The 23,508-nt window shown below is 53.9% G+C and overlaps 1 protein-coding gene across 2 annotated transcripts in view; it reads right to left on the bottom strand.

Moving 5' to 3' along the window:
* Window positions 1-3,357: 3,357 nt before the first annotated feature.
* The window catches only part of PTPRU (protein tyrosine phosphatase receptor type U), a 57,257-nt gene continuing 37,106 nt past the window's right edge, over window positions 3,358-23,508 (bottom strand). Inside the window, exons 16-31 of one of the 2 annotated variants that reach the window (XM_041479339.1) lie at window positions 22,232-22,422; window positions 20,963-21,035; window positions 20,748-20,824; window positions 20,002-20,019; window positions 19,178-19,214; window positions 18,774-18,871; window positions 18,566-18,682; window positions 17,834-17,988; window positions 16,410-16,545; window positions 16,169-16,318; window positions 15,891-16,064; window positions 13,740-13,880; window positions 12,043-12,168; window positions 9,558-9,715; window positions 8,358-8,493; window positions 3,358-6,173 (exon numbers count right to left, since the gene is read on the bottom strand). In XM_041479339.1, coding sequence (XP_041335273.1) covers window positions 6,111-6,173; window positions 8,358-8,493; window positions 9,558-9,715; window positions 12,043-12,168; window positions 13,740-13,880; window positions 15,891-16,064; window positions 16,169-16,318; window positions 16,410-16,545; window positions 17,834-17,988; window positions 18,566-18,682; window positions 18,774-18,871; window positions 19,178-19,214; window positions 20,002-20,019; window positions 20,748-20,824; window positions 20,963-21,035; window positions 22,232-22,422 — 1,850 coding nt within the window. In that variant the 3' untranslated portion in view covers window positions 3,358-6,110. The remainder of the gene's footprint in view (window positions 6,174-8,357; window positions 8,494-9,557; window positions 9,716-12,042; window positions 12,169-13,739; window positions 13,881-15,890; window positions 16,065-16,168; window positions 16,319-16,409; window positions 16,546-17,833; window positions 17,989-18,565; window positions 18,683-18,773; window positions 18,872-19,177; window positions 19,215-20,001; window positions 20,020-20,747; window positions 20,825-20,962; window positions 21,036-22,231; window positions 22,423-23,508) is intronic. The other variant, XM_041479340.1, reaches the window with a different exon arrangement.

Raw genomic sequence — 23,508 nt, 5'->3', positions numbered from 1 at the left:
ATCTTCTCTAGACCATGCACAACAAACTGCTGGCAAACTCCACTCTTGCCTTACCTGAAGGACGATCCTCCAGCCTACCAGTGGGTCAGAGATGCCAAGAAACTCCAACGGGCATTTCTCAGTCCATTGGCTTCACCAACACAGTTTCTCTGGGATTGAAGGTCCTCCCATCACTTCCTTCACCTCCTGGGACTGGAAAAAATTGTCACTTGGCCATTGACCCTGAAATGCAGAGGGCCTGGCACATGGAGACCTGGGTGCAGAGCCATTAACGCTCTGACTGAGCCCCCATCGTGTCTGTCAGAGATCCCCCATGGACCCCAAGGGCCCCAGGCTGCTCAGGAAGGGGGAGACAATTCCCTGCTGCTGTTAATCTGCAGAGACACCTAAGACCACAGGTAAATCATAGGTTAAAACTGTTCCACCTCCTTCAGTGGGAACACCTTCCCTGTCCTGTGAACCTCAAAGACATGACACTAAGAGGAAAGTTAAATGATTAAGTTGTTTTTCCAAACCATATCCTGAAAAAAAAAATCAAATTTTTTAGCCAGAGGAAAGTTGTTTTGGCAGCCCAGCTCTCCAGGAGCTGTTTTGGAGTTCATTTTAGTTGACTGAGTGTGCTCACAGATCTGTGATTAGACACTCTACAGATATTTTTGTTAACCTCCCTATTTGAAATTCTCCCCAAACTTCCAGAGCAGGATTTTCTTGTCCAAGCATTTGTGTTTTGTATCCATGCTGAAATACTGCTTTATAAATAGCAAGAGCTTTATCTTGACTCTAACCAACAACCTCAACTTAAAGCTAAATGCATAATTTACTGCAAATTAAACTTAATGGGACTGGAATAATTATGTTGACTTTTGGAAGTACTTAAGGATAAATACATGATTAGATATTTTGCACACCGTGAGGAAATATTTATTTCAAAATATAAATTCTTCCCATTGAGCCTTTGGATGGAACATTTAGAGGTGACATGAGCAGCATAGAGATTACAGCCCAGTTAAGGCTGCTTAAACAAATTCTCCTACAGGACTCGGAGCATTGGAGAGGCCAGTGGAGAGCACAGTGTCCGTGCCACCGGACCGTGGCTTGGGGAGACGGGCACATCCCTGCATGGGGCTCTTCAGCCTCTGCTTCCTGTGCCCGCTTGGATGAAGAGCCCCGGGCTGTCCATGGGAACAGGGTCATCCCCCCCAGCCAGCCTTCCCCACGCTGGTGCCTGAGGGATGGGCGTGTGGCCCAGCCCCGGGGCCAGCAGTGGGCTGGGTCTGTCCCGGTCCAGCCCCGCAGGCAGGACAGGGGTCAGAGCGGGGATGAGGATGAGCCCAGCCTGAGCCACGGCAGCTCTTGGCCTTGCAGGGACATCCCAGGTGATAAATGGGCCACCGGAATTAACTGAATTTGGTTTTGTTTTAATGAATTAATCTGCCAAGGTTAATCAGGAGGGTTTAGCACAGCCTCTCTCAGCCCTGCCTCTGCCCTGCCCCTTGGCTCAAGGCAGCTTCCAAAACGCCACATCAAAAGGAACAAGCCCAAACTTTAGAGGCTGAAGTGCCATAAGCTGCTGGGAGGGACAGGGATGGGGGCTCCAGGTGGGACCCCCACCCTGGGAAGGGTCTGGCTTCCCCTGAAGGAAGAGAGGAAGAGGAAACCCTACCCACCATTCCTTTGGCAGCCTTGGTCATGGCTCTCCATACCGGGGTGGGTGAGATCTGGGCACCCTCCTGACAACACTCCCTGTGTCCTGCAGGGGTTTTGGGGCTGTGGGATCTCCAGGGGCAGGATGGCCACAGTGGGGCCGGTGAGGACAAAGCTGAGCATCCACTGGGAACACCGGCCCCGCTGGGCAGGTGGAGAGGGGTGGGACAGGGGTCCCCACCTGCCACCTCTGTAGCAGCTGCTGGATGCCTCCTGGGCTAGAGCTGAACTCTCCAACACTTCCAGTGCTGTCAGCCAGGATTAGGGAACGAGCCTGTGGATGGAATGAGAGCGCCCAGGTCACCTCCAACAATACCATGACATTGGCTTAGGGAAATTCTTACCAGCTCTACTGGGCATGTGTGCTGCAGGTAACAGCACAAAGGAGGTGTTGAGCTGGCAAGCAATTGCCAAGAGCCAAGAGTTAGGCACTGGACTCGTATTTGGATTGGTTATTGACATGTAAAGTGCTCCCTTTAAGGGGCTCTGATCTGTCCAGGCCTGGCAGAGCAGCAGCAGGACCCGAATGCCTCAAGCCATGCCCATGCCAAGCTCTCCTAGCTCTGCAAAACAGGGAGAGGGGTCCCATCCCATCCCATCCCCAGCTGCCCCCAACAGGTTACTCACCAGGACATGCTGATGCATCCGAGGTGGGACAGAAGGACATCTCCACAGGACATCTCCACGGGATGAGCACCTGAACTTCTGCTGCTGTCCTGGCTCTGAGGCCCTGTTGGCTCTCTGGGCTGGCCATGACTCTTCCAGAAGATGCAGGAATGAAGTAAGGAAGGACACTGATGCCACTGCCCCTGAGCTCCCAGGGCCTCGGAGAAGCACCAAACCCAGTGGCCACCAGCCTTGTCCCCACAGAACTGCTCCCGTTTTCACCTTAGCCAGCCACAATTCTTGGTTCCTGCTGGGAGCAGCTGCTGTCACTCTTCAGACCAGTCTGAGCCCACCCTGCCCTCCAAACAGCCCTGGGGACACAGAGCTGAGCCCCAGGGACACCCTGCCAGGGCTGAACCCACACACCCAGAGCCCTTCCCAAGGGCAGGACTTGGTTTTAATTTGCATGATCCCCATTTTTATTATTTACCAGTAAAGTGTAATTACAGCTTCCTTCATGAGCCTTAATTAAAGATGAAAAACAATCCTGACAAGTAAATTAGATTTTTTTCCTTGGTCTCCATTAAATTAAGACTCAAGTGTTAGTGGAAGTGTTCCATATCACAACACATTTAACTGAAGGCTGCTTTGTAATAAATAAATCACTGAAGACTATGCAGGAACTTTTCCTGAAGGCTCTCCTTACAGCAGGACTTCATTTCCCAGCTGGGAAATGCTCTGGCACTCTTTTTCTTCCACACCACCTCTTCCAGCAAGGGGGAAGCCCTATCAGAAGCTGTGGGCAGCCAGGGTGGCTGGTAACCCTGCCCCGGCCGAGATCTCCAGGAAAGCACCAACAGCAAAGCTCTGGAAGCACAAAGCAACCCCATCTCCTCTGTGCCATGGGGATTTGTAGGAACCTGGCCCTGCAAATCTATTCCCAAAAATACCCTTTAAAAGATAGCCTCAGAGCCCTTTTCTGCACCTCAGGGCTCCCCACATCACAGCTCCCAGCTCAGAGCCAGGAAAGAACTCCAGAGGCCATCACAAATTTGGAACATTTATTTATGCAACTGATTTTTTTAAAAGGAAAGAAAGCCAAAAATAATAACAAAATAATAAAAAAACGTTAACAACAGCTGGAGGTGTGTGGTACAATCCACATCAGACATGTCCCTCCCTCGGTCCCACTGCTCCATCCTCGTCCATGGTGGAGCTGCCTCACAGTCCCAAGTCCCTTTGGCACCAGCTCTGGGATGCTGCCATCTTTTAGGAGCACTTTGCATATAGACAAAACTTTTCCAATTTGGTGTTTTTCTTGGGTTTTAATTTTTTTTGTTTTGTTTTGTTTTTATTAAAAAAAAAAAAAAGCACCACTCCAGTCTGTAATACCAATAAACATTATCCATCTTAAGAACAGTATTTATATTTTTATATATAGATTTCTATATATATATTTCTATGTACAGGATGTCCTTGCCTCGTGTCAGAGGAGCACGTCAGTAGAAGCTGGAGATGGGTTGGGTTTTATAGCACTTGGATTTCAAAATCCGCCTTTCACCAGAGATGCCCTAAAAACCCACAGACACCCAGCAAGGAGGTATCAAAAGAAAATAAAAAGGAAAAAAATCTTGATTTTAAAACATATATACAACTCCTCCAGTCTCTGTTGGACTAAGTGGGGTTTCTCTCCTCCTTTTCCTGTTTCTGGCAATACTTTACCTGCAGAGCCCTGTGGGATGCTCCCTCCCTCTGGACTGCAGGGAGGATGTGGGTGGCCCAGGCAGCAGCATTCCTCCAGCTCCCCGGGCTGGACAGACCCCAGAGCATCCCATCCCATTCCCAGGGATTTCGGAGGCTCAGCTCAGCTGTTTTTATCCAAAACCAAACAACTTCTGCACCCAGCATGCAGCACCTTCCCTAGGACAGCACAGGCAGGTCTATGGAGAGATGGGGACTGGGAAAAGGACACAAATTTATCCCAGTGTAAGTATTAGTGTAGCCAGGTACTGGTGTTACTGGACCATTTGGGAGTAAAAAAGACCTTTTGGTGACAAGACAGAATGGGCACACTGCAGGTGAGACAGCAGGGATGGAAAGAAGGAAGGAAAAATGTCATATAGCCCTTGGAATAAGTTATTGTCAGACTGTGAATTCCTCAGGGAGGAGGTGGCAGAACCAAGGGTCTGGGATGGTGCTGAAATCCCCATCACCACAGCAGTGGCACATTGTCCAAGGGCACAGAGGGCAGCGATGGCTCTTCCTGCTCTCTTTCACCTTTGGAAGGTGGATGGAAACCTCTCCTGGGTTTGCTCCTCCAGCCATTTCAGCTGTGCAGCCTTTCTGATTCCCTGGGGAGAATTCCCTGGGTGATGGAGTGGCAGCCCCAGGCAGGCAGGGCGGGGAAGCAGCCCCTGCCCTGGGGAGGCATGGCTGGGGGATAGGGGGACAGGACGGGGTGTGAAGGGGGCAGATGGATGAAGGACAAGGCTGCCCACACGAAACTTCAGCATCTGGAGGACAGTATCTCATCTGCTCTGCTCCATCCCCCCCAAAAGTGATGGGGAAGGGTTCTGCCTGGCCCTCAGGACAGAACCAACCTCCCCATAGTTCCCAGACCCGGATCCCTCTGGATGCACCTTCCCAAGGCCATTTATTTTATTACAACCAGCCTGAGAGCAGAATCCCTGTAATTACCACAACATCAATGGAAAAAGTGCCATCTCACACCCACCTGCAGCAGGATGGAGCTAAAATGCCTCAGGTACCTTCAGCCACCAGCCCTGGTGGCACTGAAGTGTGGGGACCTTCCCCTGTCCAGCCCCAGTGCACAGCCACAGCTTTGGCACAGCTCAGCCCAAGCCAACACCACCCCAAAATCGATCCTCCTGCCCCACCAGGCCCAGCAAGCCAAAAGCATCAATGGGCAACTCCCCAGGGGTGGCATCCAGGAAATATTTGGGATGGACCCAAATTTTGAGGATTTTGCTTCAAATGCAGTGATGCACAAAGGAAGGGTTAAAAACAGACCCATGGACCACTGCCTGTGGGACATCAGGAAGAATTCACTGCTACAGATGGAAAGTGTGGAGACACTGGGGAACCATCCCCTCCAACACTTTGCAAAAGCACCAGGAGGGTCCAGATTAGTCCTTGCAGAAGGACATTGCATGGCCAGTGCCCCCCATCCCTCACCCCTGGCTGTCCAGGGCTGGATACACAAAGGGTCAGAACTCACAGAACTAAAACAGGATCAAACTCATGGTGCCAACGGGCAGAAACTCAGGAGCTCCTGGGGGGCCTTTGCTCGGGCTCAGAGTGAGTTCCACCGAGGCAAAACCTCCGGCAGCCTCCGGGCTCCTCGAGGAGCAGCTTCAATTCTGCACACCAAAGAACAACATCTCCCAGTGTCCATCCTCCTCTGATGGGAAACAGCCTCAGCTCCTTCTGGCCTCCTCTTCCTCCCCTCCCTGGCCTCCTCTCCAACAGCTCCCGAGACGCAGCAGCACTGCAGGGCCGCATCCCACACACACCAACCCCAGGACGAGCTGTGGGATCCACCCACTCGCACATGCCCAGGCCAGGGAGGAAGGATGGAGAGTGGAGGATGAAGATGAAGAGTGGCCAACACATCTCCACGTCCTTTTGTTTTCTGGCTCCCAAGTTTCCTGGTGGGTTTTGCTGTTTTCTTTCCTTGGCTGTTTCCCTGCTCACCCCGAGCAGGGACACAGTGCCCAGCTGGGGAGCGCGGTTGGCACGGCCCCTACACAAGCCCTTGCTGCCCCTCTCGTGGCCAGGTGCTATCTGGTCTCCAGGGACTCCAGGTATTCCAGTGCTATGTCGTAGCAGAAATGGTACTGCTCCTGTTCAGAGAGAGAAGAGAGGGTGTTACGATCCTGAGGGAACTGTTTCCCAAAGTGAATGTGAGGAAAAACACACATCAACAGCCCTAAGGAAACACCTGTCAGCCTGTTCGGGCCCCTGACAGTTCTGCTGAAGCCACAGCCAGGAAAAACTCCACTCTTGGCAAACGACACCCACTGCTGGGGCAGGGGCATGGTGCCCCAGATCCCACAGCTCCACATGCACTGAAATCCAGCATTTGGGGACACACAGCACCTTCACCTGCCCCAAGGGAGGGACCAGGACTGCAACATCCCCTTATTGTGAAAATACCTTTATTCACCACCCCAGATACAACCAGCACTGGAGGCTCAGCAACTTAATCACCTCAGGGACTGACATGTGTCAATCAAATGGTGGAAGAGACGTGGGAACAACAGTCTGGGGTCAGAGGTGTCCACAATAAAACTTTAGGCAGGAAATGAAGGAGTTTTTGTTTCTGAGTTCAGCAGAGGCTGGAAAAGGGCAGAGCACCCAGGCAAATATCCATGGTTGGAGTGGATGGAGATGCCCTACCCTGGCTGCCAGGACATTCCTTTATCATAAATTCTCTTGCCCAGCAGGACCAGGCTCCCTCTCCCATCTTTTCGTGAGACATCCAGGGGTACTGTCAGCATCCACCCACCCTTCACTCCCCATCAGCTGCACAAAGGGAAAGCCCAGAGTGGCTGACTCCTGGTTTTGTTACAAAAATCCCTGAACTGGGGCTTTTGAGGGCAGGCTCATCCTCCTTTCCACGACCTGTTCCTGTGCTCTCCCACCCTCAGTACAACTAACAGCACAAAATCCTCAGGAGAGCTCCGACTGTGGCAGTGCCCATCCCAGGAGAGCAAAACCCCAAACAAATCAGGGTTTTGGTGCTGCTGCAGGCACTGGGACTCAGGTGGGAGCGCTCCGGGTGTGACAGCAGGGAGGGAGAGGAGAGAGCTCATCTCCCCAGATCCTGGCCGCAGGATGGGGATTGGAGCCTGAGCTCTGGCATGAAAATCCTGTTATCCTACACGGGTGGGCGGCCACAGCATCCCAGGTGGGAGCAGGCAGAGGGGGAGAAGGACTTCAAAGTGAGGAGGCTGCGGCAGCCCAGATTAAAAGCACATAATGCTTTTTGGATTAAGGAAAGGGATTGTTTCCATTTATCATCATATAAAAATAACCCCCGGGGCAAACAGAGGGGGAAGAGGCGCAGGCAGCAGGAAGTGCTCTCTGCTGGGCTGAGCTCCTTACACCAGGCATGGATCCGGCCTCCCGGTGACTCTGGGAGATTGAGATTCCCAGAATAGCCAGTTCAGGTTCATTTGAGGCGGGAGGAGGCTTGTGTCCTGATGGGAAATGTGTTACCTTTTTTTAATACCCTTGCAATTTAGCCCAATGGGTCTGGTGGCTTCATGCTTGTCACATCATCGTTCCATTATCTGCATCCCTCCCCCTGCTCCCCCCTCCCCTCCCTCTCCTTCTCCTCTGCTTTTAATTCCTAATGCAAATCACATCCCCTCCTCAAAACCATTTCATTTTGCAACTTAGGGATTTTATAATCTAAACACGGTAAACATTTTCAGCTGACTTGCTTTTAAAACATCATGAGGCACCTGGATCCCTCCACCACAGGGACAGACAAGTGCCCGCTCCCTCCCCTGTTCCATCATCAGGGGCCTGAATTAGGGCAGAGGCTTTTTGCCCTGACCTGCTGCCAGCTCCAGCCTCCTCCTCAGGACACATCACTCCATTGCTGCTCCCAGCAGCTTGTGCACCCATTCATTTCACTCCAAGTGCTGTCATTCCCTTGCATATTTCTGACAGGAATGTATCTCACTCCACACCAGCACTGCTCCCAACGCCACAAACCTTCCAAAGAACCACAGTTGCATCCCATGGGTTAATGTGACTCTGCCTTACAACTCCTGGGAGGATTTCCAACAATCCCAGCACTGACTCCAAGGCTGTGCTGGCACAGCAGGATGAAGACAAGCCCAAGGCTGCTTTGAGGAGCTGCCTCACTTCCCAGCACAGCCCAGCACAGGGCTGGCATGAGGACGCCCATGATGCTGATCAGGATTTGGGGTGGAAAAGGCAGTGTTTTGGAAAGTGAACATCTCCAGCACCTCTCCTGTGCCAGGACCAGAAGTCAGGGTGGACAGGGAGCTTACCAAGGTCTCCACCATATTTGGTTTGTAGTTGCGGAGGGTCTTGGCAGCAAAGAAAACATCTGCCATGTTGTGACACTTGATCATCTCCAGGATCATGGTGGAGGCACAGAAGGTGCCGCTCCGGCCACCTCCGTTCCTGGTGGGACAAACACACATGTCAGGGGTGACAAGGTGGCATCAGAGCACCTTCCTGCTCCCTCCAAGTCTCCCTTTCTCTATCCAACCCTGCATCCCAGGGGATGTCCCAGAGCAGGGGCTTGTATCTGTACCAGGGGACCTGAACCTGCCCCATGGGGTGGCAGGACAATGATCCTGCCCTCCAACCCTCCTCCCAAGAGCATGAAAACATCCTTTTGGATTACCAAGGCTGGATCTTGGGCATTTGGGTCCCAGCTCTGCCATGGATCAACTCCTTGTGACCTTGGGGAAGCTACCATGTCCCTCCTGCCCTGCACAGGGTGACCTTGGGCTGGTGACACAGTGGTACTGCTGCCTGGAGGAACTGCCCCACAATCCACACGGGGGCACTGGGAACCTCCCCAAATCCTGGGCTGAACCCCTGCTCCCACACCACCACACCTGAAGCCTAACAGCAATGGGGACATGGGAGAGGAAGAGAGAACACGATGCCGGAGCTTTATAAAGCATGTTCTCAAATTATCCTTCAGCTAACGAAGATGGACAAGGCTGTAATTAGTTTTTGATTAAAGGCTCGCCTGCTGTCTCTCCCCATCTGTGAATGTGCTGGGTCCCATCTGAGGGGAACACACACGGTGTTCATGAGCCAATCCCACTGGGAGGACAGGGGTGGACAGGGCTCAGAGCAACCTGAGGTGTCCCTCCCACTGGAACAAGATGAGCTTTAAGGTCCCTTCCCAGCCAAATCACTCCATGATTCTCTGTCCCCCCCCCAAGAATGAGCAGCAAGTGGTGGGAGTGGCACAGCTCCTGCCACGTCCCTTCTGAGCCTGTTACACACACGGGATGCGGGGACAGGGCTGGGACCTCCGCCCAGGGTGGGACACCAGCACAAAGGGCAGGTTGGTGTCACCCTGCTGAGCAGCCATCTCATGGATGAAGTGACCCAAAACTCGTGTTGTGGCAGAGATATCCCCATCTGGAGACAAAGTCACCCCAGTGAGGGCTTTGTGAGGATCTCCAGTGCTGTGCAGAGCCTGCTCCTCCCCAGCTGACACTCACAAGCAGTGCACCACAGTCCTGCCATCACCACTTTCCTTCTGCCACCTCTCCACCTGGGCCAGGAGGTGCAGGAAAGACTTCTTGGAGTCCGGGGTGTCTCGATAGGCTGACCAGCGCAGGTACTGGAAATGCCGGACCATCAGGTGCCCCTCCTGCAACTGGAAAAGCAAAATTCATCAGCTGGAACCCATGGGCTGCCCTCATTTGCCTCCACTAGAGATCTGACAGAGGGCAGGAGAGGTTTGATGGAGGAAAGGAGGGGATTGTCACACATGGACAGAGGCAGAGAGGAAAACCCTTTCCTGCTGCTTTAACACGGGTGGTTCAGCCCTAGCCTCCAGCTCACACTCGTTCCACCACCCCATCCCACCCAGGACAACTCCACTGACATGGTTTATCCGACCTCACAGCATCTTGGGCTCTCTGTATCTCCCAAAACCTGCTCCCAAGCTCCTGAGCCTCCCCGAGGCTTCTCCATCACACCTTCCTCTTTGCATGGCCAAGATCCATGGGATATGGTTCTGTTGTGCTCGCTGTAAACCAGGAGGCTGCTGAGAGGCTGCCACGGAGGCGGGAGCTTAATACCTGGTAATCTGGTTAGTTTGGAAACCTAATCTGGTTAGCTGGATCCAGGAGGATTATTACATCCACAGAGCTCAGCAGGCTTCAGCTGGGCAGGTGTGGGACTCCTGCTCTGGAGCACTCGGAGCATCCCAAGTGCGGGATGGGATGAGACCACGGTCACCCCCCCAGACACAACCTGGGGCTTGCAGCTCATGTGTGGGGAGCACGTGGAGGAGAAAGGGGGGCCAGGGCCAGATGGGGGACACTCAGCTCTGGAGGGCTCCATCCACGCAGTTTCACGTGCCTCCTGAGTGGGATGAGCAGCAGACCTTCTCCATCTCCCCACAGGACCAGACATTCCTGTGGGGGAGTTGATATTCCTGGGGACTGAGAGTTGAGGGCATTTGGTGCCCACTCTAACCTGCAGATTTCAAACAGGGGCTTTTCTGAACCTTTTTGGGAGCTCTGAGTGAGCTGGTGATGTGCCTGTGACGGCCTGACCACCCTAGGCTCCAGTTTTTGCTTCCAGCTGCAAGCCAGGAAAGCAGAGGAGGAAGAGGAAAGAAATAAATGGAGTTGAAAAAGAAGAAAACTCCTTTGACAGCCTGGGAAAGAAAGTTTTGGGATCTGTTTTGAAGTGAGGTGAAAGCTCTGGAGCACTTGTGACACCCCCAATGCCCATCTCCATTCCAGCAAGGCTTGGCACAAAGTGGCTCCATGCATTTCCCAGCCCTGCTCCAGCAATCTGCTCCCTGGAGGAATCTCCTTGTCAATCCAGAGATTTCCATCACGCTGCATTTTAATTTAGCCCAGAGTATATCCTACCACCTGAGAGATGAGCATATTTGGTGTAGGATTTTGTGCTGACACCCAGGAAATGCCAGATGCTGCCTCAGGGAGCATGAACCAAAACCCTCTTTGTGTTAAGAGTTCAGATAATCAGGATTTATCTCCTCTGGCCCCGGCCACACCGCTGAAGCACCTTCCCAGCTGGGCTGTCAGCCAAGCCACACGTTCCCTTCCAAGCTCCCTAATTCCCATCTGCCCAATGACCTTCACTGGGGCACTGGCCTCAGCCTCTTGGCAACCATTAGGAGTTTAAAGACATCAGGGATGCCATCTCCTCCCAGCTGGCATTTGTAGGTAAATCAGCTGCTTCTTTCCAAGTACAGCTCAGCATCACAACATCCTTTCCCTGCTGCCCTGCATTTCTCTTCATTCAAGGCAAACTTAACCAGCCATGCAACACTGACAAAGGGTAAAAATCTGTGTGGATCTTCTGATCCTGCAGGGAAAGGGCTCTGCTGATGCCAGGGGAGCTGCTGTGCCCACATGGAGAGTCTCCATCCTGTGCTATGTGTGTGGCAGGACAGAGATGGAGCTTCAGGCAGGAGGAGAAAGGTCTTCTGGCAGTTTTCTAACACTTTTCAAGGAGCTGTGAACTCCAGAAAGGTTGGATGAAGCAATGGCAATGTTACAAGTTCCTCTCTGGCAGGAGGAGAGCTGGGGCTGTCTCCTCTGCAGGAGCTGAGTTAGGCTGGAGACCCCAGCAGTCAGGAAGGATCCTACTGCTCTCAACAACTCCCTGAAATGTTGAAGCCAGGTGGGGTCAGTCTCTTCTCCAAGGTAAAAAGTGATTAAAAAAGAGAAAACAGCCTCAAGCTGCATCATGGGAAGTTTAGATGGGGTGTTAGGGGAAAATTTCTCTACCAAAAGAGTTGTCAAGCCCTGGCACAGGGTGCCCAGAGAAGCTGTGGCTGCCTCTGGATCCCTGGAAGTGTCCAAGGCCAGATTAGATGGGGCTTGGAGCAATCTGGGATACTGGAAGGTGTCCCTGTCCATGGTAGTAACAACATGGCTTTGAAGTTCCCTTCCAACCTAAACCATCCTGGGATTCTGTAATTCATATAAAGCAGCTCACCCGTGTTATGTTCTGGACTCGGAAGAGCCGGGACACGATGTCCTCATCCGCCACTCCCGAGATGTATTCCACCTCCATGGGGCCATAGTGCTGGAGCCCTGGCTCGGGCCAGTACTGCAGGCAGGGCTGTGGAGAGAAGCACAGCTCATCATGACTGGAAATGAAGGCTGGGACACAGGGAAGGGCATCAGGAGACGCCCCTGAAGGGAGTGGCTGGTGCTGGACCTGGGGGGCTGCTGGCATCCCAGGGTGGGATGGTGGCCCCAGGGTGGGTGCTGGACCACAATGCCATTTCTCACTCAGAACATCAATGGCTGGAGGATCTCCCAGCTTACTGAGCGATCAGAGATGAAAGGTCAGGTGCACTCCCAGCACCCACACAGCCCCCTGACACTGCACGGATACAACAGCTGACACTGCCTGGACACTGCTGTTCCAGGAGGATGCAGGATGGGCTGTGTCCCAGTTCCAGCACAGACCTGATCCCACACAACAACAGAGCAGGGCTGGGCTGCTCCCAGCTGGCTCTCAAGCCCTGCTGGCTTTAGGAGCCACTCTGCCACCAGCAGTGACAGCAACGTGGGATGTCAGTGCTCCTCATCCCATGGCCAGGACATCCCACCAAGCCAAAGCAATCCCAGCCTGCACCTCTGGGGAGCAACTCCCCCTCCCTGTGTCCATCATGGCACTGATGGATTGCTCGGTCCCTGGAGCATGGGTGAGATTGTTTTCACAGTGTGACAGCTGGGAAACCAGCACCAACACAAAATATATGATGTTTGTCACCACACTTTCACAGGGCATTTAGCAATGCAGGTCAGCCACGGCCTGGGCCCAACTGCACGGCAAATGTGTCTCAGGAATAATTGGTTATTAATAGGGGCTATAAATCTCTGAGATCTCTGAGCCTTCCAGACTCAGAACTATAATTTGGATATTAAAACTTCCCTTGGCAAGGCGTAGTTCAAGTGAGGGCTGTACCCTCAAAGTCACCTTTCAGAGCTGCCTGCTGGCAAGGTTGATTTATTACCTGTTGGTCTTATACCAGTAAACATTTATGATCCAGCTAAATATTGTAACCCAGACACCCCTGAAGAACAGACGGCAAGAGAGAGGCAGGGCTGAGTAACGAGGAAAAGTGGCAGCAGGAAGGGATTCTGTCCCTGTGCCCTGCTCAGGTGAGACCCCACCTGCAGAGCTGCCTCCAGCTCGGGGAACGTGGACCTGTTGGAGCAATGTCAACACCAATGGAATGCCAGCGCCAACTCAAAGCCAGGCAACATCAACACCAACACAACAACAGTGCAACGTCAACACCAATGGAATGCCAATGCCAATTTAATGCCAACGCCAACTCAAAGCCAATGCCAACTCAACACCAATGCAACGTCAATACCAATGCAACACCAACTCAAAGCCAGCACCACACCAACTCCAACACTATGCCAACTCAATGTTAGTGAAACACAAACACCATGCACCCAGGCTGGGCTGCTGCTCAACACCTCTTTGCCTCCAACTGGCTATCCCTGTGCTTACAGGGACAAATCCTGAGTGCTGCATACAGGCTCGTGTCCTCTTGCAGAGGAGAAATTGCTGAGTGAGCAAGGCAAGGGGCTGCAGCGCTGTCAGGGCAATGGGGACAGAGCAGGACAAAGCCACCCACGAGCCAGCACAGTGCAGGCAGCAGCACTCACCCAGGCGGAGTTGGACTGGTTGAGCTGGTTGAGCATGACGATGGAGGTGCAGCCATAGTCGTACACCAGCCGCCAGAAGTCGGTGGTGGTGTTCTGCAGTGGGTGCAGCGTGACGATGAAGGCAGCGCTCTTGGTGTAGCTCTGCAGAGAGGAAAGATGAGCACCAGTAAGGACACCGTGGTAACACTGGAGCCACTTTTGTCACACCCCAAAGAATCAGTGCAACCAGATGAGTGGGACCAAAACCCTCTTCTCCATGCCTGAGCAGAGCTGGTCTCCCTGGCACAGCCTCAGTTCCTCCATGACCTGGTGATGGGGAGATCCAAGTGATCCCTGCCTGGTCAGGATGAAAACACCCACATTTTGCTCTCACAGGAAAGAGTATTTTGCATAAATAATGAGGGAAAAGATGCTACCTTTGAGCAAAGAACAAGCAGAAGCTGTGGCTCCCAGAAGACCCCAAAACCCAGCTCTGCACCCTGGCCCTGACTGGAAGTATCACCCACAGCATCACCCCCACCCACAGCACCCCACCACCAGGCACTGGGAGCAGCAGAGACAACCACTGACCTGGGTTCAATTTTTTTTTTTTTTTGTGGGGAAGAAGAAAACCCCCCCAAAAAAGATCCTAGAGATTGCAAGGAAGTGGGAGGGAAGGAAATTACTGTATCTCTGGTTTGTGCTTTGAACAAGATACATCCCCCCTTGGTCATCCTGCTGCTGGTTTGCCAAGGGACAGCTGAGCTCAGCACTGCATCAGGCACACTTAGCACAGTTTGGCTCAAGCCTCTTCAGACACAGAATCAGCACAGCTCTCTGCTAATGGGGGTCCTCTGCCTGCTGCAGGACCTCCTGATTGAGCTCACAGAAATGACCTTATTGAACCATTCCCGTGGCCATGTCTGTGGGCAGCAGTGAGACCCCAGCACTCAGCAAGAGCTTTCCACCTTCAAGGAGGGGCATGAGAGCAGCAGGGGGAAAGAGATTTTACCATGTATTGCCCAGGCTTGCCTTGGCACCCTCCTCTTGGCACAGGTGTAAGTGACAGCAGGGTGTGGAGCAGGGCACGGCTCCACTGGCACCAGCACCCCTGATGGGTGGCACAGGCCAAGCTGATCTCACAGATGGACAGACTGACTGAGCAAACCACTTTGGCACTTAAAGAGAATGAGACTTTTTTTTTACCCTAAGAGGGAAATAGGTTTTATCCCTTCAGCAAGAATTTCATCCAAAGGGCTTTGTCTGTCTATAAAAAATATTTCATTCACTGACCCTTCAGCAGAGATTAAGGGAAGCTCAGTGATGCATGAAGATAAAATGGATATGCAAACAGCAAGCAAGCTGGAAACAAAACTCCCATCCCACTGCAGCACTATGAGAGCCACTCCCCACCACCAGAAGCTCACTCTGCTTTACAAACTGCTTTTGCTGTGGGAGCAGGAATCAGGGAGATGGGATCTGCACAGAGATCCAGCAGGATCAATCACCCACAGCATGAAAACATAAGGCTTAGCCTGGTGCCAGCACTCAGCCATGACGAGGAGGGTCTGGGGAAGATGCCTGAGGTGTGGGGGTCCCTGTGCTGCCCATGGAAAGCATTTCAAGGAAAGGAAGTGGGGCTGGTGATGAACGACACCATCCCTCAGTGTGGGCTTGGAGCCTGCAGCATCCTCTGCTCTGGTTTGTGATCATCAGCCATTAGGAGATAGAAAGGACCCGGTGGTGACAAAGCTGACTGCATCAGGGGGATGCATGGTGGCTCTGGGAGCAGTTCAGAGCCCTCCCAGTTACATCAGGAGTGGCAGGAGGATCACTGCAGGGGCTGGCAGCACATGGGGGGCTTAATGCTACCAACCCCCCAAAAGCTTCCTCTCCCTATGCTGCTCCACTGTCACTGCAAAATCCTCGAGTCCCTCAGTGCCTGGCTCATGAGAGCAGGAGAAAAGCTCTTGCAGGGTGCTACTACACAAAAGAAGGAGTGGCAGGACCCCATTATGCCATCCCAACCCTTCCCTCCCTGCACACAGCTGCCATGAGCCTTCCTACCCATGTGCAAAATGAGGCCATAAATTCAAACCAAACGAAGTTCTGCTATGAAAAGTTGCCTGAGCCCACAGGAAGCAGCCTCTTTCCTCCCCAGGGAACACTCACGTCAGTTAAGGCCGCATTGATGTAGTTGTTGCTGTCTCCATCCACGGAGATGAGGAAGGGAAGGCATCGGTCGGGCGGCAGGACGTCCATGCTGCGGTTGCGCTCCCGGTTGCGGGGCAGGAGCGCGATGCTGCACTCCTCCACATCCAGGTGTGGGGTCACCGAGTTCAGGGTCTGCGGATACACGTGTCCCCCTCAAAGCCCTGCCTAGTCCCAGCAGGGGTGGGCACCGGGAGGATGAGGACAAGGGGGAGTTGCAGAGGTTTTGGGACACTCACCTGGAACTCCTCCCGCAGCTGCGAGGAGTTGCTCTGTGGCTCTATCCTCACCATCTCCTTGTAGGTGGGCTTGAACTCGCTGGCGGGGATGCTGGTCTCCCCACACAGACAGGCCTCCAGGATGGCGTCATGGATGAAGATGTACTGCTCCTTTGGGGAGGAGAGGGACAGGGTTGAGCCTCCAGAGCCGGCTGGTGACAGCAGCCCCAGGTGTCTCCAGCTGTCCCCGATGCCAGCTCACCTCCGTCTGGATCATGTTGATCCTCCGCGAGCAGAGGGTCTTCACACAGTTGTAGATGTCCACAACGCCCTCGCACTCAGCCATGTCCAACATCACATCCAGGACGATGTAACAGCCAGTCCTCCCCGTGCCAGCACTGGGGATGGAGGGGGAAACAGCAAACACATTCCCAGTCTGTGCTGGCATCCACACACAGCCTGAAAGGCTGCTGGGCACCGAGCAATGCCTCTGTGGGCGAGGGCTCAACACACAGATCCTGTACCCAGCAACCCTGCAGGGCTGCCAGGACCTCACACAGCTCCAGAGGCTGGTTTAGCTTTAAACCTGCCCAAACACCCCTGCTGCAGCCCCAAGGGTGTGTGAAGGTAAGATAGGCACCCATGTCTAAAGTTCATTTTTAATTTAAGGCAGCACAACACATGGTTTTTGCAATAAAACCGACAACTAAACTATCTAAGTGCCAACAGTCCCGTGGGTCCCCAGCCCAAAAGCACCAAGGAGGGCTCAGCTGTGAGCCCTGGCAGAGCAGTGAGGCTCCCCTGGCATGAGCAGGTCTGGATGCACCAGGTGAGACCCTCAGGGTAAGGCTAAGGCCAGCAGGCTACCCAGAGCGAGTCCAGCAGTGGTGACATCCAGGACCTGGCATGGCTGGTGTCACAGTCAAAGACCTACTGTCTGACACCCCCTCCAATGATGTGTCAGGAATGGAACCACCCCCCCGTTCCTCTCCTACAGAGTCTTTTCCAATGAAATACTAATTTCTGGGGCTGATGAATCACTCGTCATGATTATCAGTGATTACAGGCTATGGGCACTAATCACACTGGCTGGTGAATGAACGCTGATGAGGCAGTTGACAGGGAGAAATCAAATAAAAAATAAAAAATCCCTCCCACTCATCAGCTCCTCCTGGTTTGCCCAGTGGAGGAAAAACCATTAGCCCATCATGTGGGAAAGCCTGCTCAGGGCACAGAGAGCCACCAAAGCTGCTCAGATGTATCACTCGTGTCCTGCCAGCTCCAGTGGCTGAGCCCTGCAGGGACAGCCCTGTGGGAAACCCTGGGAATAGGGCAGTCCTGCTGCTCCTTGCCTCTCCCTTCAGCCAGACCCCAAGTCCGGACCATCAGCAGTGGTCAAGCTGCACATTGCTGTTTTACCTTTGCCGGCTGGGACAGAGCTGTCACCAGTAACAGGCTGGGGCAGCCCCAAAACAGTGCTGCTGCCTGCTTGTCCTCCTGCACCAGCCCCTGCTGCCACCAGCCCAGCAGTGACATTTCAGACAGGTGCCATCACAGAGGGACGTCAAGGCCAGGTTGGACAGGGGTTGGAGGAATATGGACTAGTGGAAGGTGTCCCAGCCCGTGGTGGGGGAATGAGCTTTAAGGTCCCCTCCACCCCACCTGTCACACATGCCCTGCCCTCACCTGCAGTGGATGACGATGGGGCCGGCGTCGGGCGGTGTGGACGCCTTCACCCTGCGGATGAAGGCCAGCAGCCCTGTGGCGTGGTAGGGGACACCGTGCTCGGGCCATGACATGAAGTGGAACTGCTTCACCTCGTGCCGGGCCGAGTAACCCCGCTGCAAGGGAAGGGTGAGAGGGCAAGGTCACTCAAACGCTTGATTTTCTCAGGAATCCATGATTTTGCCAGCTCAGCACCCAGGCAGATGGGACCACACAGCAGTCACACGCTTGGGCAGCCCCACAGCTCTTTCCTCTTGGCTGCAAGAGGGTTAAAAATCACCAAGGAGAAAAAGGAGGAGGTGGCAGCAGCCTCAGGTGTCCCTGCCCTATAACCAGACAGTAATTTGACATCCCTGTAGATTAAGGGGTAAATTGCACTGGCTCCATCTCCAATTACCATGCTGCAGAGTGATGGCTACATCACCTCCATCCCAAAGGAGAGGAATGCATCTTTCTCCCCCACCACACTCACACAAAAATTAAACACTCACTCACTGTCCAAATGAAGGTGGGACTGAGCCGCTCACCCGGCACAGGGTGCAGAGCCAGGGAAAAGGCAAAGGAAGGAGCGACTGGTGACCCCATATTGGGTTAAATAAACAGGATACTCATAAATGCCAAGCTGTGGAGCGTGAGAGGTGCCCGAGGGGGGGTCTGTCCCCGAGGCAGGGTCGGGCAGGGACAGGGCCGTACCCTCTCAAGGGCGAAGGTGCGCACAGCGTACTCAGCCAATGTCTCTGACTCCACCAGCGTGATCTTGATGTCCCCGTACATCTCGGAGTCATCTGGCCAGTACTTGGAGCATTTCACCTGCAACAAGAGCACAGGATGGGGGCTAGGCTCTGTGGAGATGGCTTCCAGCAGGGATGGGATGGCATGACATGGGAACAGGGACGCTTACCCGGCCCACCTCCACCAGCTTGGTGATCATCACGATGCTGGAACAGTGCTCCTGCCACACCATGCGCCAGAAGTCGTACACCATCTCCTGCTTGGGCCCTGTGGGACACAGTAAAAGCCCCCACAGATGGATGGGCACAACCAGCAGAACCCAGCCCTGGCAGTGGCCCAATGCCACCATGTCATCCCCTCCTGCCTGTGAGGCACAAACAGCTCCACAGCACCTCAGAGCCCTTTTCCCCAGGGCTGTGCAGTGCCAAGGGGAGGCAGGAGGGGTGGCAGCACCTCCACATTGGCCCCCTCCCTTCCCTTCCTGCTCCTGCAAGGTTTAATCCCACCAGGAATAAAACCTGGCTGCTACACAGGAGCTGAGGAACCACTGGCTGAGGGCAGGGCCTGACTCACCTTGTGTGGCTATGAAGTGGTTGGACCTGTGGTAGCCCTGCAAGGGAAGAAGAGACATCATTCCCAAGCTGGGGCACAGACCTTTAGACACTTCCCAGACACCCAACTGGTAGAAATTCCCCACAGCCACTGGGCCAGGTCCTGCAAGTCCACTGCAGGAAGAGGAGAAGGTTCAGCAGCCATCCCACTCGCAGTACACCCTGTCCTGGCATGGTGCATCTCCTGCATCCCACAAGAGGCTCATGTAATGCCCAACCCACATCCCTGGTCTGCAAAATCCTTTATCAGCACCTTGAGGGATCCACGAGCTCCACTCCAGCTCCTTCTGCCACCACATGGCTGCCAGAAGAGCCCCATTAGTGACCCCCCCACTGCACAGCAGCCACCTGGTGCTGAGACAGCCCCACTCCCCTCCTCCATCCCAGCTGCTCCACCCTTAAAAAGGTCATGCCAAAGAGCACATTCCAGCCAGACTACTGCCAGAGGGACTGTGAACACAGTGTCCCACACCCCGGCCACACGTCCAGCAGAGTTAAACCACACCACACGCATGGAGGTGACAGTGGCTTCTCCATCCCCTGTGGGTCTTTTCACAGGGGACTTTTGTGGGTCAAATTCAACCCCTTCTCAGAGCACACAGGCCCTGCTTCCCATGCCCCGGTGCCACACAGACCTTGCTTTCCCATTCCCTGGACATTCCCAGGTTTATGGACACATTTTCCCAGCCTGCCTCTCCCTGATGGTATTTAGGCCACACTGCCCAGGGTGAGGCCTGGTAGGAGACAGGAGCAGAGAAGGGAGGAGAGGGGGAAGAGTCTACTTACTTCTCGGTTAATCCGAATCTTAACGATCCCATTGGGACACAGATTTGAGAGAAAAAGATCAGAGATATTAGTGAGGCACAGAGCAGAGAGGGGTTAGAGCACCTGCCCTGGAGCAGGCCATGGAGAGACAGGGCAGAAAGGACACAGGGGACAGGTTGAGGGACACCGCTTGGGCACTGGGATCAGGCCACCACTGACAGACAACACTCTCTGGGCAGGAGGGAAAAGTGGGATTTGCTGCTGCTTTCAGGAGATGCTGGAGCCTTCCTGCAGCTGCTCTGGTCTCAGCATTACTGGAGGTGGCAGGGGACATCACTCTTGGGGACACTGCTCTCAGAGGACACCAGGGCTGGGCTCTGCCCAGATTCACACACACCAGCAGGATCAAGGGATACTCCAGTGTGAGCCCCAGATGGTCCCTTGGTCCTCTCAACCTCTGCATCCCCCACCCAGGGAGAGGGAGATCCACGGCCACATGAGCAGGTGACGGGGGAAGAGGATACAAAAGCAGAGAGGGAATGAGAAGGAGGGACAGAGCAGAGCAGAGAGAGATGCAACAAGCAGAAACTGCTGATGAACACAAATAAATCAGGCAGGTCCTTCATGATGTGTTCCAGAGATGCACTGACCAGCCCACCCTGGGCTGTCCGAAGTCCTCCAAATGCTGCTGGACAGACCCTGAGAGGCCACAGGAAGCTCGTGCTGCAGCCCAGAGCCCCAAGGACACAGGCCCTGTCCCCACTTACGTCGATGTAGTTGGCATTGATGTAGTCGGAGTTGGGGTCACCCAGCAGCGGGTGCAGCTTCACGCGGTGACGGTCATCTGGGGGAAGGGGACAAGGAGCCATCAGTGCCTGCTACCCACCAGGGCACTCTGAGCAATCACTCTGGCCCAGAAATCTGCAGAACATGGGATTCTGAAGCTGTTTGGGGTATCTAAGCCTTTGCTAAAGGCACTCACATGTGGACATATGATCCTGTCTCCCTTTGGTCTTGTCTTTCTTCTTTGAAGCATCCCAGCCTTCAAAGAAACTCTGTAAGGAAAGGATGGACATTTCAAGCTGAGGGCAGGACTCTGGGGTCCCCCCAGCCCCAAAAACTCCCTGGGGAGTAGGACATACAGGGTAGTCCCTCCACCCCAACACCTGGCTCTTTGCAGCCTCATCTCCACCTCCACAGCACACTCTGCCAGCTACACACTCCTGTTACATCCACAAAACAGTCTATTTTCCAGCAAATTACAGACTGCCTCTTTCGGTTTTTTTTTCTAGGGTTGGTTGTATTTTTTTTTATTCCTAAACCTCCCTAGCTCCTTTCTCTCCCCAGCACAGAACAGGTTTGTGTGTAATAACAGTGACATTCATAGATTGGCATAAGAGGTGGAAAGTGGAAGGAAATTACATGTTTTCTCCCCTCCCATAATATCTGAGTGCTTTCAAATTACTAGTTCCAAGAACATACAGCAGCTTTTCAAGGAGCACTAATGATTATCACAAGCCCTGGTTTGTCCAATGCATGAAGGGGGGGTGGGGGGGGGGAAGAGAGAGCTCCTGCTCCTGAAACAGCTGAGCATTAAACAGTAATTTCACTGGGAAACTTCAATCTCCAGACCTGTGGGACACCAAGGAGTCAGGAAATGACCCCGCTGCTGTGCTGAGGCAGACTTGTGAAATAACCTGCTCTGTTACGAGTGCTCTGACCTGGCCAGCTGGGATGGACATGATGCCACCAACCACCAACAATTCTTGGGAAAGAAATCCCTCCCCTGGCATCACCCTCCCCAGCATCCTCTCCCTAGGGTCTTCATGGTCTTGGAGCTGCCAGATTGCAGCTTGTTCTTAGGCTATGGCCATGCTTATCACAGGCCAAGTGTGCTGGAGGGCAGAAGGTGACATGGTGATGCCCAGGGAAAGGAAAGGGAAAGGAAGGAGCAGGCCTGGCCCTTGCAGGAGAGCTGGGATGACACACTGCAGACAGGGCTGGCCGAGCTGGTTTGGCTCATCTCAGGGACCTGCTCTAGCTGAGAAATAACCCAGAGCTGCCAGCGTCAGCTATTCAGTCCCGACTTGGGGACACCCCCATGCTGACAGTGCCAGCCCAGAGCCGTGAGCTCCAGCTCCACCCAGAGCTCCAGACCTAGAGCATTGTCTCCTTGCACATGGATCCCATCCATGTCCCCCCGTCCATCCTACCTCCCGCTCCCCGAGACGCTGGCACGAGGTGTCCCCACCTCATACTCCTGCTTGAAGCCGTAGCCCTCGGCCGTCTTCATCTGGTTGATGTGCTGCAGGAGGTCGGCCACGCGCACGGCCGGGTGCAGCTGCCCCGTGTGGTACGGGGAGCCCTTGCGGCCGCACTGCCGCCGCGGGGAGCCCCCCAGGAGGCTGCTGGACTCATTGACCACACTGCTGCGCTGGTCACCTGCACAAGGGAGGGACAAGGAGGGGCTATCGGGGCAGCCAAACGTTGGGCTGCATCCCCATCACCTCCTCACACCCACAGAGGGGTGGGGAAGGCATACCCAGGAAATGCAGCTGCTGCAGGCCCTCTCTGGGGACCACTAGCCCTCAATCCCACTCCCATCCCCGCATGTTCTCTGCAGCTCTTCCTACACCACAAAGCCAAGAATGCCCAGTACAGCCTTTTAGGACCTCAGCAGGTCTATTAGAAATCAGTAGGCAAGGCCATAAGGGGATAATAACCTCATTTCCCCTCAGCTGGAACAATGAGCTCCCATGCAGACAAGCAAGAGCTCCATGCCCAAATATTCACACAAGATCCTCAATTGAAAAGTCCCCTTGCCAAAGTCTCCAGCACAGCTTAACAGTTCATTTCCCTCACTGCTAGAGACCAGCACTGGATTCCTCACGCTGTCACAAATGGAGCTCACTGCTGTTTCATGGAGAGCTTGTGAAGTGTTTACCTGGTTTATGTCTTTGCTGTGTCATTACCAGCAGAGCCAGGCTAAGACCTCACCTGTGTTTGTCAGGGCAATTTCCCACACCAGATCCCAAAATCTGGGTTCGCACAAAACCTGATGCTCTGCGCTACTCCCAGAGATGGGCAAGCAGGGACCTATGGAATGGCTGGGGTTGGAAGGGACCTTAAAGCCCATCCAGTGCCACCCCTGCCATGGGCAGGGACACCTCCCACTGTCCCAGGCTGCTCCCAGCCCTGTCCAACCTGGCCTAGGACACTTCCAGGGATCCAGGGGCAGCCACAGCTGCTCTGGGCACCCTGTGCCAGGGTTTCACCACCCTCAGAGGGAAGAATTCCTTCCCAATATCCCATCTATCCCCTCTGGCAGTGGGAGACAACAGGAAAACCCAGGAGAGTGCCTCCACATCCCATGACCTGACAAATGGGCTCATCAGCTGCTGGGATTAAAGAGGAATTAATTGCTGGCATTTGCAAGGTGCTGCCACAGCCACATGCTGAAGAACCACTGGGGTTTCCATGAGGATTAGTGACTTTCTTTTAAATGCACAGAAACTGAAGGGGTGGGGG

Source organism: Pyrgilauda ruficollis, unplaced genomic scaffold (assembly GCF_017590135.1).
Source record: "Pyrgilauda ruficollis isolate IOZ18807 unplaced genomic scaffold, ASM1759013v1 scaffold48, whole genome shotgun sequence".
Classification (NCBI taxonomy): domain Eukaryota; kingdom Metazoa; phylum Chordata; class Aves; order Passeriformes; family Passeridae; genus Pyrgilauda; species Pyrgilauda ruficollis.
The sequence above is the reverse complement of the archived record's forward strand: the minus strand, read 5'-3'. Positions and strand labels throughout refer to the sequence as shown.